This window comes from Culex pipiens, chromosome 2 (assembly GCF_016801865.2).
Source record: "Culex pipiens pallens isolate TS chromosome 2, TS_CPP_V2, whole genome shotgun sequence".
Taxonomy (NCBI): Eukaryota; Metazoa; Arthropoda; class Insecta; order Diptera; family Culicidae; genus Culex; species Culex pipiens.
In genome coordinates, this window is record NC_068938.1 from 81,209,758 (window position 1) to 81,222,847 (window position 13,090).

At 35.1% G+C, this 13,090-nt stretch overlaps 1 protein-coding gene across 2 annotated transcripts in view; it reads left to right on the forward strand.

The window, feature by feature from the left end:
* LOC120428131 (uncharacterized) overlaps window positions 1–13,090 on the forward strand; it is a 481,672-nt gene that overhangs the window by 382,994 nt on the left and 85,588 nt on the right. Inside the window, exons 4-6 of one of the 2 annotated variants that reach the window (XM_052708221.1) lie at window positions 1,845–2,011; window positions 6,828–6,946; window positions 9,451–9,604. In XM_052708221.1, the coding sequence (XP_052564181.1) occupies window positions 1,845–2,011; window positions 6,828–6,946; window positions 9,451–9,604 (440 nt within the window). The remainder of the gene's footprint in view (window positions 1–1,844; window positions 2,012–6,827; window positions 6,947–9,450; window positions 9,605–13,090) is intronic. The other variant, XM_052708222.1, reaches the window with a different exon arrangement.

Here is a 13,090-nt window from a genome sequence, read left to right on the forward strand (position 1 = left end):
ATCATACTACAATAGATACGCAAGTGTCGCAGTGGTCCGTGTCTGTTCACAGTAAAAAAAAAAAAAAAAATATGACAGACTTGGTTTTTCAGTCTCGTAAATATTTTTACCGGAAAGCTCGTCCAATTTCCCATAAGTTTGCCTTTGACAGCTTTTTGATTTGACTCGTTTTGATATTTACGTAAGCTAATTTATTATCCAGGTTTCTACCACACTGAAAAAAATATTCTCTTTTCAGTTATTAACAATGTAATTAAGCTTATAACTGTAAGCCCTTACATCCAATTGAAATGCTGTCAAAGGCAAACTTATGGGAAATTGGACGAGCTTTCCGGTAAAAATATTTACGAGACTGAAAAACCAAGTCTGTCATATATAAATTGCCAAAAACCACAAAAAACCCATTTTTTCATCATTTTTATTTTTAAAACCGCTGTATCTTCCCAAGGATTGGACATAGGACAATGGTCAATATGGAGACTTTTATGTAAAATTGTCTGGGAAACCGATTCCCACTATGGGTTTTTTAAAATTTTGACGTTTAGACCACTTTTCAAAGAAACAGTTTTAGTAAATGATTTTTGTATTTTTTTCGGAGAGACATACCATCCTGCATTTTTCGTCAGTCTTTTGGTAACATCTTAGACTATTTCCTCAAAAATTTTGAACGAAAAAAAATCGTGACAACACCTTTAAATTTAAGTTTTAGACTTAAAAATCAAAAAATCTCATAGAAGTGGCGTGTATTTTTGTTTCAGTGTATTTTTTTCAGAAAGCCCGTTCAATTTCCTAAAAGTTTGTCTTTGACCACTTTTTGATACGACGTAACGGCTTCGAGATACAGTTATTTTTAAATTACAAAGTTCAAAAATATTTAAATACCTTACACCCTCCTCAAATGTTATTTTCTAGTACTATTGGCTCCATATACACAAAAATGGCTCATATAGGACTAGGATAACATGTCTACAAAATTTCATTGAAATCGGAGAGGGTCGGGTACAAAAGTACCAGAAAAATTCCTGATTTGAGCTGGAATTGCTCTATATATTTTTGAAGCATTTTAGTTTTGTCAAAAACTTTCGAAGTGTATGAAAAATTCCCGATTGTTTGTTAGCCGTGTTGATCTAACTAAAATGAGTATATTTTTCAAAAAATGCGCTCACTGTGTCACCGTGCTGTGAAGGTGTGTGCGTTTCCACCCTGCCCAGTGGCAAGGAAAAAGCGCAAAGCTCTGCAGATTTTCCACGCGGGCCAACTTTTCGCGGCACACCACTCTTGGAAAAAGCACGCCAGTTTGCTGCCCGGAATGACACGGCGGAAATTTTGCACTATAATCATGTTTTCCCCAGAAAACCAGCAGCGTGGTGCGCCATGTTAAGCTGAAATTGCTGCACAACGAACCGAACAGAGGAACGTCAGCTTGTCAGCCGTTTTTTATCTGACCATGGCCATCTCCCGCAGAACACGAGCCCGCGATAACCGCACGGCGGGCAGCTTTCTGGAAGTGACTTTCGCAGGTTGGCTGCGAATCGCTTTGAGCTGGACTGTGGATGTTGCTAAATTGACTGCCGTCTCTGTTGTTGTCCTTAATGGAGCAACAAAGAGATTGCCGATAAAGTTGAAAGACTTGGATCAGATTTTGGGAAGAAATTGAATTTAAGTTCTGAAATACTGACCTGATGTTAGCTAATTATTCACGAATCCCAACAGAGTATCAGATTACAACAACACTTGCTTGCAACAAATTGAACCATTCAACGAAACCCATCAACAGTCGACTAAATAAAATTGTTTCATTAATCATGGTTCCTTCACTCTCTCTTCTTTTTAATTAAATCCAGCAGCCATCACGCGACGACGGCCGTCTACCAGGTGACGCGGCTGGGCCACGAGCACTGCGACATCACCGAGGGCGTCCTGCTCGACATTACGCCCCTCATCGTGGACGGCAAAAAGCTGGTCACCCTGTACGACAAGGACCTGACGGAGGGAATTAATCTGCTAATTGGTGAGTTTCTGCAGTTTGACGGACTTGTCTTTCTTCGTCATCCTCTTCATTTTCTTCATCTTGGCAGGTAATAAGTACCACTTTGCAAACTGCTGCCAACCTATAGGTCGCCCCAGTTAGTCTGTCATTAGCAATGCTCTTTAATCCCACCCCCAATCGTCGTCGTCGTCGTCGTCGTCCGGACATTAATTATTGTGTCATTTAGTGCTTTTGCTTTCGTTTCTTGATTCTACTGAACAATTCTCCTCAAATTCGAAAAGAATTCATTCTTCCCTCTACTGGAAACTTTGACGGATTGAGCTTTTGCTTTTTGCTCGCCTGAAAGTTGGTGACAGCTGCTGGACAAAACTGAAGGCACAAGGTTAAAATCCTGAGTTTCCACATTTTCCCAGAGAAAGTTTAAGCGGATAAAAATGTTGATGATGACGAGACGAACGTGATGATGACAGCGATGATAGTGGAGGAGCTTTGCCGCTGAAGGAAGTAATTTAACTTATCATTCTTGATCTGGCTCATCGAGCAGACTAGTATTTGTGATGGATGTTTATCAGTTAGAAAAGGGATTTTTCAAAGGAGCGTTTGGATTTGACAGTTTCAAAATGATAATGATAAATTTTACCCGCCGAAAAATTGAAACTTTATGAAAAGTTATACTTAAAATTATTTTCGAAGATTTTCTAGACTTCATTCGTTCATTTTTTTTTTGTGTTGTATGCAAATTGAGTGATTCCCGAAAAATTTAGTTGAACCTACTAAAATTTACTGAACATGGGTACTGTAGTCTTTATGTTAGTTGTCTCACAATTAACCCTTTTTAACTTTTTCCGATTTTTTCTCGTGATGTAGAACACAGCAAAAAATCCGATGGTAAAATCTCATGCAAAAGCATGCACATCACCTTCGTCAAAAAAGACACTTAATATTACACGCTGCATGTACAAGTTTTGTAAAAACAAAAAAAAAGTTGCAACCGACGGGATTCAAACCCAGCACCAACAGTACGGACAGGCGCCTTAGCCCCCTCGGCCATCAGACCGATGAGGAATGGAAAGGATAAATGCATACATGAGCTTGACATTTCGGACAAGTAGGTTTCCCATACTGATGGGCTACATATTTCAGGGTGTAATATTACATATAATTTCATAAAATAATGCAACATTAACTTTACACCCAGGCCTTTTACACGCAGCTAGATTACTAATTTTTTTGCTGTGAAGTTATTTGGAAAACTTTTGTGATACGAATAACTTTTTCTCCAATCATTAGCTTGTGCATATTTGCCATTTAAAAAAAAAATCGAGGGTAGAGCGTTCAATTTTAAAAATTAATGGTTTTTTCTGATATTGGCTTTGATTTATATTTTGCAACAAAATTGTATAGAACATCAAATTTAATGGTTAAAATAAGTGAGAAGATCAATTAAAAGCTTGATAGCATGTTAAAAAACAATTCAATGTTTCCAAATATTCGAAACAAGTTTGATAAGTATATTTATATTTTTTAGGCACCTCTTAAACAATACAAAGTAATTTTTCAAAGATTTTTTATGATCATTTTATGCCATATGCCAGACTTCGTTTGAAAGATTTTTACAGCAAAAAAAAAACCTTTTGTTTTTTTACGGGAAATCCCGGGAATTCCGAGGACTGTTTTCCCAAACGGGAAATTTGACGCTATAGTCGCGGGGTAAACCAATATAAAACATTGAAATTAAAAACCAAAATTTCAACATTTGCATGGAAAAAAATGTTTTAAAATGCTTTTTACACAAGTCCAGTTGTTTTCCAAATGTTTTGCTGTACTGTATATCGGAATGCCATAAAAAATCAAAAATAATTTTAAATGGAAAAGAAAAATGTTTTTTAAAAGTATTTGTGTATTAATGAAAAAAAAAATAAAAAAAAAATAAAAAAAAATGATGAATTATTACAAAATATTTATAAACGAGCCTTAGCAAAAATATTAAAACCTCAAGCTAAATCATCAATTCCAAGATTTTCTTAAAATTCAAGAGATCATTTTTGAAATGTTTGGAATTCATCTGGGTTTGGAAGAGAAGTTCCTCTGAAAGAAATTTTCAGTAAATTGTGAAAAGTTTAAAAAGCTAGTCAACAATACAGCAATTCCATTTGAAAGTAAAAAATCAAAATTTGAAAATTACTCAAAATTTTTCAGGAGCCTCCTGGTGTAGATAGTTCGACAAATATTTTTTACTTGACTATTTTAATGGTTTTAGCCTGGGTGCTGAATAGTGGTTCGCAAAACGGCCTCAATTTTGAACTGTTAAAGTGGAACCAATTTACTGTTCGCCAAAAGTAGAAAGTATTGTGATAGATCATAAAAAAAATATTTTAATTTGCCAGAATGAAAAATGTGTGGCTTTTGAGGACCTGGGGTGAAGTCAAGAAACCTTAAGAAAGTTGAAGGCGAATTATGAATTGAAGTTATTTATGGAGTCGACGCGGTTGTATCCATCCAGAAACTGTCTTTATTGTATGATTACGTATAATAACCTGGTTTAGTGAAAATCCTTTCTGTCTGTTGGATCAGCTTCGCTAGAATTAGCGATGTTTTTTCATTGAATCAGGAAGAGCTACAGTAATCCAAAATCATTCAGGAAATTTATCTGCGACATCGCAGAATTACGCTCTTGTCGCAGTTCTTCGTCACCCGTAAAAAAGAAAAATCTCTTCTAACCGATCGAAACTTTACAATTTTCCAGGAAAAAATGTAAAAAACTAGACAAAATAAAGCACTTACAACTAATTATAAAACAGCTCATTTACCAGTAAGAAAAAAGTCATGCTTGTGCTTGAACATCCTCCTACTTAGTAAATGTAAACAAAGTGGGATCATTCGAAAATCACGTAACGCATTCTCTCTATTCATCACCCAGGTTTTAGCTATAGAATAGTTTTTATTACGAAAGTTAAAAATTAAACTTTTTTCCTTGTCGTTTTAACTGAGTTCAACTCTATTGGACATAAATAAAAGGTTATCAGCTGAGTAAAAAAAAGTTTGAGGTTTGAATAACCAGGATTTTTTTATTGGATGCCTAAAAAACACAAATCCCGAGATTTTTTACAGTAACAACATGAACATTTTTAGGCGTACATGCAGTTTTGATTCTCTGGATAATGTTTTCAAGTGTTACTGGATTTGAATTCAAATCGAATTAGTAGAGTAAAAAAGTAAATCTTTCCCAGTTCCTGAGGGGAACACCCTCGGGGCCGGCATTTACAAAGCATGACAGTTTATTATTCAACTTAATGTAAACATGTTAAGATTAATGATAACATTCCATAGGATGTCTTCCTAAGGTGTCTTGATAAGGTCCAATTTGTGACGATACACTACCTTTCTTTTAATAAGCAATCGAATCCAGAAGGAAAAGATCACCAGTTGTGTTGGTCCGAGCCGGGATTTGAACCCAATCTACCGCTTAAGAGGCGGAAGCGCTATCTCTGGGCTACGTGGCTCGGTCTAGACATAATGGAAAATATTTGATTCGTGCTCCAAAACAAAAAAAAAACTGTTGTTTTATTGAATATTCAGCTAATTGTAACTATATTTTTACTACTTATAATAAACATGTACTTTTTAAAAAGTTGATGAAACAAGTGAAAAAATAAACATTCAAAAGTAACTTATTGACCCATTTGCGGTTATGTATTTCATTTTCACGCTTTTAGTCTGCAATTTGTGTCAATCTCAAATGCAGAAAATTAATTGATACGAGAATCACTTCTATGATAAAGTAGTTATTTGAAAATCATAAACTATGAAAAATTCATTACCCTACTATGTTATATGGTCATACGACAAGAGTGGCTGCAAAATTGATTTTTTAAAATTTATTCAAAATCAATTTTCAACTCATTGTGTTGAAATAAGGAGTCTATGTGCTAACAAAAAATAGCTTTATCATTGTGAACAATAATATCAGCAATTTAAGCTTAACCCAGCCTACAGTTCTGAAGTCAGTATTGAGGACACTTCACTAAATATTCCATCTGATAAGTTTGCAATTGAGCCAGTTTAAAAAATATTAAAAATATTTATTTTTTGTCATCTTTCAATATTGTAATGTAAAAAGTTTTTTTTTCAAGAAAAAATGTTTTTTTTCAAAATAGTTCATTGATGTAAATTATGTTTAATCCCTTGAAAATTAATCGTAAACTAAGCGTTTACTCCTCATTAAACATGAGTACAATTACAAACCTTTCCTTTGACATATTTTCTGATGTCATGAGAACATAGAGCCACTCATCAAGCAATTGAATTTTTAACCACCAGTCCTGCAGCATTGCATCGAATTTCGATTAAGAGCCGCACCTCTTCAACGGAAGCAAGCTTTTCTGGCCAAGACAGGTGTTCCTAATTCCCGATAAACATCACCCGCCTAAATATGAGATCTTGCACTTAGAGGGGTGACAAATTGGCATCCGCCCGGTCCATTATTGAGTTGAGGTGCGTTGTCCCGCAAAAGCTCTACCGTCATCATCGTGAACCGATTTCCTCTAAAAGACGGAGACCTCATGGTACAGTAGAGGTTTGATAGTTTGACCACGATTGTTTGAAGGAGTGATAACCCTAAAATTTAATTGGTTATGATTATCTTTTTATAAGTTTGACGTTTCTTGATTTTATGTTTTTGTTGATGAAAAAAGGGGTGTCAAACTATCGGGTTGTTACGGAACACAACACTCCTCATCACTTTCCGAAAAACGACATTCAATTAACATCACACTCACACCAGACTAGCTCAACTCACACGTGTGTGTTCCTTTGTTCTCTCTCTCTCGTCCCGCAGTGGTCTCGGAGCAGTGGGGCCAGCAGTGCGTACGTCTGAAAGTGACCGTCAAGTCGGACAATTGCGGTGAAAATGCTGACTGCTCTGGAAAAGGTGTATGCTACTCGAACAATTCGATGGTAAGTAGCGGGACTGCAAACACTGCATAAAATTGTCTTCCTCACAGAGAAGTTCGGTTCGGTTTGTTGGCCATCATCACGAACCGAGAAGACCGTCAAAACTTCCATTTCATCACTTTTTGTGGTCACAGACAAGGGGAGGTGGATTTGGACCGAATTGATATGTAGAAGTTAACTTCAAAATATAACTATAAGTCAAGTCTAAGTCAAGGCTAAGTCAAGTCAAGTCTTATTCAAATAATTCTAATCAATTTCAGAATGTAATAAAAGTGAAAATAATGTCCATTTGTCTGTATTCTAACTCTACATGATTCCAAATGACGGTCACCTTGGCCACTGACCAAAGGATGAAAATAGTGTTCTCATTAGGTTGTTCTATTGTGTTGAGAGGTTTCTCGGCAGACTTGAGGTTTGTCTGTTGGCACTTGTCAGAGAGGACGGGGATCAAAATTGAAGCTTAGTTTAAAGTTATTGTCCTCATTCATAAGCTGCATTAACTAGCAATGAAAAAAGTTATCATGTAAATAAGAAGTAAAGAATAATAAGTAAAGAGTAAGAAGTAAGAAGTAAGAAGTAAGAAGTAAGAAGTAAGAAGTAAGAAGTAAGAAGTAAGAAGTAAGAAGTAAGAAGTAAAAAGTAAGAAGTAAGAAGTAAGAAGTAAGAAGTAAGAAGTAAGAAGTAAGAAGTAAGAAGTAAGAAGTAAGAAGTAAGAAGTAAGAAGTAAGAAGTAAGAAGTAAGAAGTAAGAAGTAAGAAGTAAGAAGTAAGAAGTAAGAAGTAAGAAGTAAGAAGTAAGAAGTAAGAAGTAAGAAGTAAGAAGTAAGAAGTAAGAAGTAAGAAGTAAGAAGTAAGAAGTAAGAAGTAAGAAGTAAGAAGTAAGAAGTAAGAAGTAAGAAGTAAGAAGTAAGAAGTAAGAAGTAAGAAGTAAGAAGTAAGAAGTAAGAAGTAAGAAGTAAGAAGTAAGAAGTAAGAAGTAAGAAGTAAGAAGTAAGAAGTAAGAAGTAAGAAGTAAGAAGTAAGAAGTAAGAAGTAAGAAGTAAGAAGTAAGAAGTAAGAAGTAAGAAGTAAGAAGTAAGCAGTAAGCAGTAAGCAGTAAGCAGTAAGCAGTAAGCAGTAAGCAGTAAGCAGTAAGCAGTAAGCAGTAAGCAGTAAGCAGTAAGCAGTAAGCAGTAAGCAGTAAGCAGTAAGCAGTAAGCAGAAAGCAGAAAGCAGAAAGCAGAAAGCAGAAAGCAGAAAGCAGAAAGCAGAAAGCAGAAAGCAGAAAGCAGAAAGCAGAAAGCAGAAAGTAGAAAGCAGAAAGCAGAAAGCAGAAAGCAGAAAGCAGAAAGCAGAAAGCAGAAAGCAGAAAGCAGAAAGCAGAAAGCAGAAAGCAGAAAGCAGAAAGCAGAAAGCAGAAAGCAGAAAGCAGAAAGCAGAAGGCAGAAAACAGAAAGCAGAAAACAGAAAGCAGAAAGCAGAAAGCAGAAAGCAGAAAGCAGAAAGCAGAAAGCAGAAAGCAGAAAGCAGAAAGCAGAAAGCAGAAAGCAGAAGGCAGAAAACAGAAAGCAGAAAACAGAAAGCAGAAAGCAGAAAGCAGAAAGCAGAAAGCAGAAAGCAGAAAGCAGAAAGCAGAAAGCAGAAAGCAGAAGGCAGAAAACAGAAAACAGAAAGCAGAAGGCAGAATACAGAAAACAGAAAACAGAAAACAGAAAGCAAAAAGCAGAAAACAGAAAACAGAAAGCAGAAAACAGAAAGCAGAAAACTGAAAGCAGAAAACAGAAAACAGAAAGCAGAAAGCAGAAAGCAGAAAACAGAAAGCACAAAGCAGAAAGCAGAAAACAGAAACTGGTTTTAAATCAGGTTTTAGTTTCATATCTAATTTTTTTTTATTTTGTCTGACAAAAAATTAAGTTTATGGACGAACCAGCAGCACAAATAAAAGCATCCACAAAAAAACCCTTTCAAGCGTTTCGAGTGCTGATGTGTGGCGTTAAGCTTGATTGGTTTCGTCGGCAGCTTCTGACAGAGAAGGGACAGTTCAACAAAAAAGCTAGTACAAACACACACAGAGACACGCATCGAGTCCTGCTTCCATCACTCAACCTGATACACGACACGGTGGTCCCAAATTGGGGATGGATGCAGCTTTTCTTTTTTCGGAAAGCCACGTTGTACAGGACGTAGAAGAAAGAAAAGCTGACATCCATTCTGTGTGACTAGGGAAAAAATACCTTCCCCAGACCAACACACGTGCTGGAATACTAATTCAGTGTCTCCATGAATTCTGGAGCTGTTCCATTTTTTTGGACGGGGAATGGTTTTGAGGAGAACAACAAAAAAGTTGAAGCCACACCTTTTCGTTGTATGGAACATCACGTGATGTGAGAGTAAATTCCGGAATAAATATCGTCGTGTACTGAATTTTCAAGAAAAGTATGATAAATGGAAGTTTTGTTAGGCAACACTGTGAAAAAAATAATGAAATTGCATTTTTGAAGTTAAATTTCGTTTAATTACACTTTACAGGAAGGTTACGAGTGCCAGTGTTGCAGCGGATTTGCCGGGTCGCACTGCGAGGAGATCGACGCCTGTACGCCGTCCCCCTGCACCAACAACGGAATCTGCGTCGATTTGTCCCAGGGCCACGAGGGCAACGCGTACCAGTGTCTTTGTCCGTACGGTAAGTTCTTCCTATTTTGATACACAAAAAAAAAGAAAAAAATTCACCGAGATTCGAACCCGAGCTCTTTGCTTGACAGTCCATCTTATTAACTTCAAACTATAAAGGATTAGTAAAATTCAGATGTCCTTAAATTTTGGTGACGACTAAAGTGATTCCAGCGTTGCATAACTGAAGGATGATGAACTTTCGCTACTTTCAACATTTATCGCCTCTCAAAGTCAGTCAACTCTGTATTGTGGGCATGCGACGACATGATGCAACCATGTTTTTTCTTCTCCCTCTTGTTACTGAGTTATGATTTCTGCATTTGAACGAGCAATAACAAACGAAAAAATGAATCCTAGATTCAGTCATGGCAGCACCAGTAAAGTGATGTCACAATGATGTCATGCACAGATGATGGTTCTGTCACGAGCTTAAATTGTGTGTGAGTTTTTTTTTGTGGATTACAACGATTGCAGTTATTCGTGTTTGTGGAAGAGCTGTGTTTTCCAACATTGGATTGGATGCTGGGCTGATGTTACGCACGGATATTCACCAGATTACGCACTCAATGGTACTTGAAATGAATTTTAAATTTGGTTGAGCAATTGTAGGGCAAACAAAGCGTATTGCACTCAATCAGACAGGTAAAGTTAATGCTGACACTTTATCTGATGGATTATTTGAACAGAATAATTAACTTATTCAGAATTATAGTTGTTATTGTGAAGGGAGGATTATTTGTTAAATAATTATTCAAACTTAAACAGTATTACCTTTTTCTTATTTCCATATCAGGAAAAACGTGATTTGCACACTTTCGATCTGCACATAATTGTCCCGAATCATATTTCTACAAGTTTGACTTTTGGATACCAGATAGTCTTTATTTCGGTGGTTTGTTTCTCAAAAAAAAAAGTATGTGAAAAAAAAAATAGTTTTGCATTAGAATCTAAGACAACGACTATGGCACGATTTTGAACCAAACTGCATCAAAAATTCAAAAATTAAGAAAATGCATTTAGGACATTTATGCGAACTTAGACAGTATAAGGTAATACAAATGATTCCAAGATGATTATCAATTTAAATTTTGAAGCACAGATCAAAACTTCTGACCACACCTAAAGGATTATGCACTGCAACCCAACCCCCCCGATTTTGAACCAAACTGCATCAAAAATTCAAAAATTAAGAAAATGCATTTAGGACATTTATGCAAACTTAGACAGTATAAAGTAATACAAATGATTCCAAGATGATTATCAATTTAAATTTTGAAGCACAGATCAAAACTTCTGACCACACCTAAAGGATTATGCACTGCAACCCAATTTGCTCTGAAATTTGCCCATTTGTTGCATCCTACTCTGCAAACTAATTTTGGCTTCAATAAACCCAGCTTAAGTTGGAAAAACAGAAAAAAAACTTGTAGTCTTTTTTGTGAGGTTACTTCGTTTTGAGAACTAACAAAGAACTGAGAATTGTGAATTTTATGGCTGTATCAAAATTCTCAACAGCAGAAAACAATATATCCAATTTTAAAAAATTTCATCGATTTTTATCAAAGCATTTTTGATGATCTGATTAGATGCACATACGCTTCAAGCATTTAAAACCAAAAATAAATAAAAGAGACCGCAATTCTACGAACGCTTTAAAAGGATGTTTCAATGACATTTTCAAAAACTTTACCTAAGTTAGAGAAATAGACTTTATATGTTTTAATCGGTAATATTCTCTAAAATATATATATTTTTTCATATTATAAAGTTCAGTTATCAATTGAAAAATGTTATCCTTTATACATAAAAATAACCCAGGAAATAAAACCATGGTCTTGTTTTCTAGCTTCATTTTATAAATTTAGTAATCAAGTTTAAAAAACAATCAATAAATGTATTAGGGCAGTTATTTACTAAATCGCCGATTGCGATTTTTTTTTGTATTTTTTTATTTGGCTCAAACTTTGTGGGGGCCTTCCCTATGACCAAAGAAGCTATTTTGTGTCATTGTCATTCACCCATACAAGTCTCCATAAAATTTTGGCAGCTTTTCATACCAAAATAGTACGTAAAAATTCAAACAGCTGTATCTTTTGAGAGCACTTTCTGATCAATTTGGTATCTTCGGCAAAGTTGTAAGTATTGTTGATGACTATTGAAACAAAGTAGGTACACGGAAAAAAATTCCCAATTTTTTAATCAACTTCCTTTTCACAAAAACTTAATTTCTTAAAATACATATTTTTTGATTTTAGATTTTTTCACATTTTTTAGGGAATTAAACCTCGAAACTTTTGAGCCAAAGAGAATATCTGGTTGAAATAGCTACCGCCGAGTAGATTTTGGAACAAAAAGTAATTTTTGATAAAACCGGACGCTTCTTAAATCAACCTGTTTAAGCATTGTTTTTTAAGGAATCCTTTGTTGTGACATTTAAAAAACAAACAAACAAACAAACAAACCAGAACAAAGTAGATTCGAAAAGTACATTAAATTTCCCATAAAATGACATGTTCCAAAAATTTTTACAATCGAGTAACGGAAAATGGGAGAATTTTTCAAACTTTTTTGGTGTTTTTTTCGATGAAAAATACGTTTTTTCGGAATTCTGAGTACGCCATCAAATCGGGCGTCTAATTTTACATAAAAGTCCTTTTGACACCAAATTTCTATCTCATCACCGTTTCAGGCTGCAAATTTTTGAAAAACACCTCTTTTTTCGCATGTTCAAAAATGGAAGGGGTCGTACCGCCCCTCCGTCACGAGATATCAAAAAACGGACCTCGGATTCGTGATCAGGGACAAAAGTTACCCCTTAGGACAAAGTTTCACGCAAATCGAAGAGGGGTCGGGGCAACTGCTGTGTGAGTTGGCGGAGAATTACCCGTACATCAAATAATTAAAAAAAATCAACTTCCAAAATTTCAACTTTTTAGAATAATTTTAGCTTAAGGACCCCATTTCATAGCCAAAATAATGACCCCGACTAAATTAGACAAAATTATCCCAAAGATCTAAACATATTCAAAAAAAAAAAATAATAACAGATTGTGTTATGGACACTTAGAAACTTTTACATTTGTGCGATTTAGGGTAATTTTATTTCTAAGTAAGTATACCGAACGAATAACACATTTTGTTATTAGGAGAGTTTTTGAAATGTATAACATTTCTTCTTATTAGCGTGTTATTAAACATTTTCAATATAATATCACTTCAATACAAAATTTTGTTATTATATCAGAAATTTTTATCATTTTTTCTTCTTGAAGTTGAACTTCAGGATAAAATAACAACACTTTTTGTTATTTTAACAGGATTTGTTATTGAAATATTATTAATTTTGTTATTACCGCCTGCCCGGGTGATCACTTTTTTTCATTTTAAGGCAACAAAAAATTTACTAGACAACATTTTTTTTGATGGATTAACTATGGAACAAGCTGTCCAAAAAGACTTTTTCTGTGAAGAAGGGCCGCGACGAATTTTTTAAAAA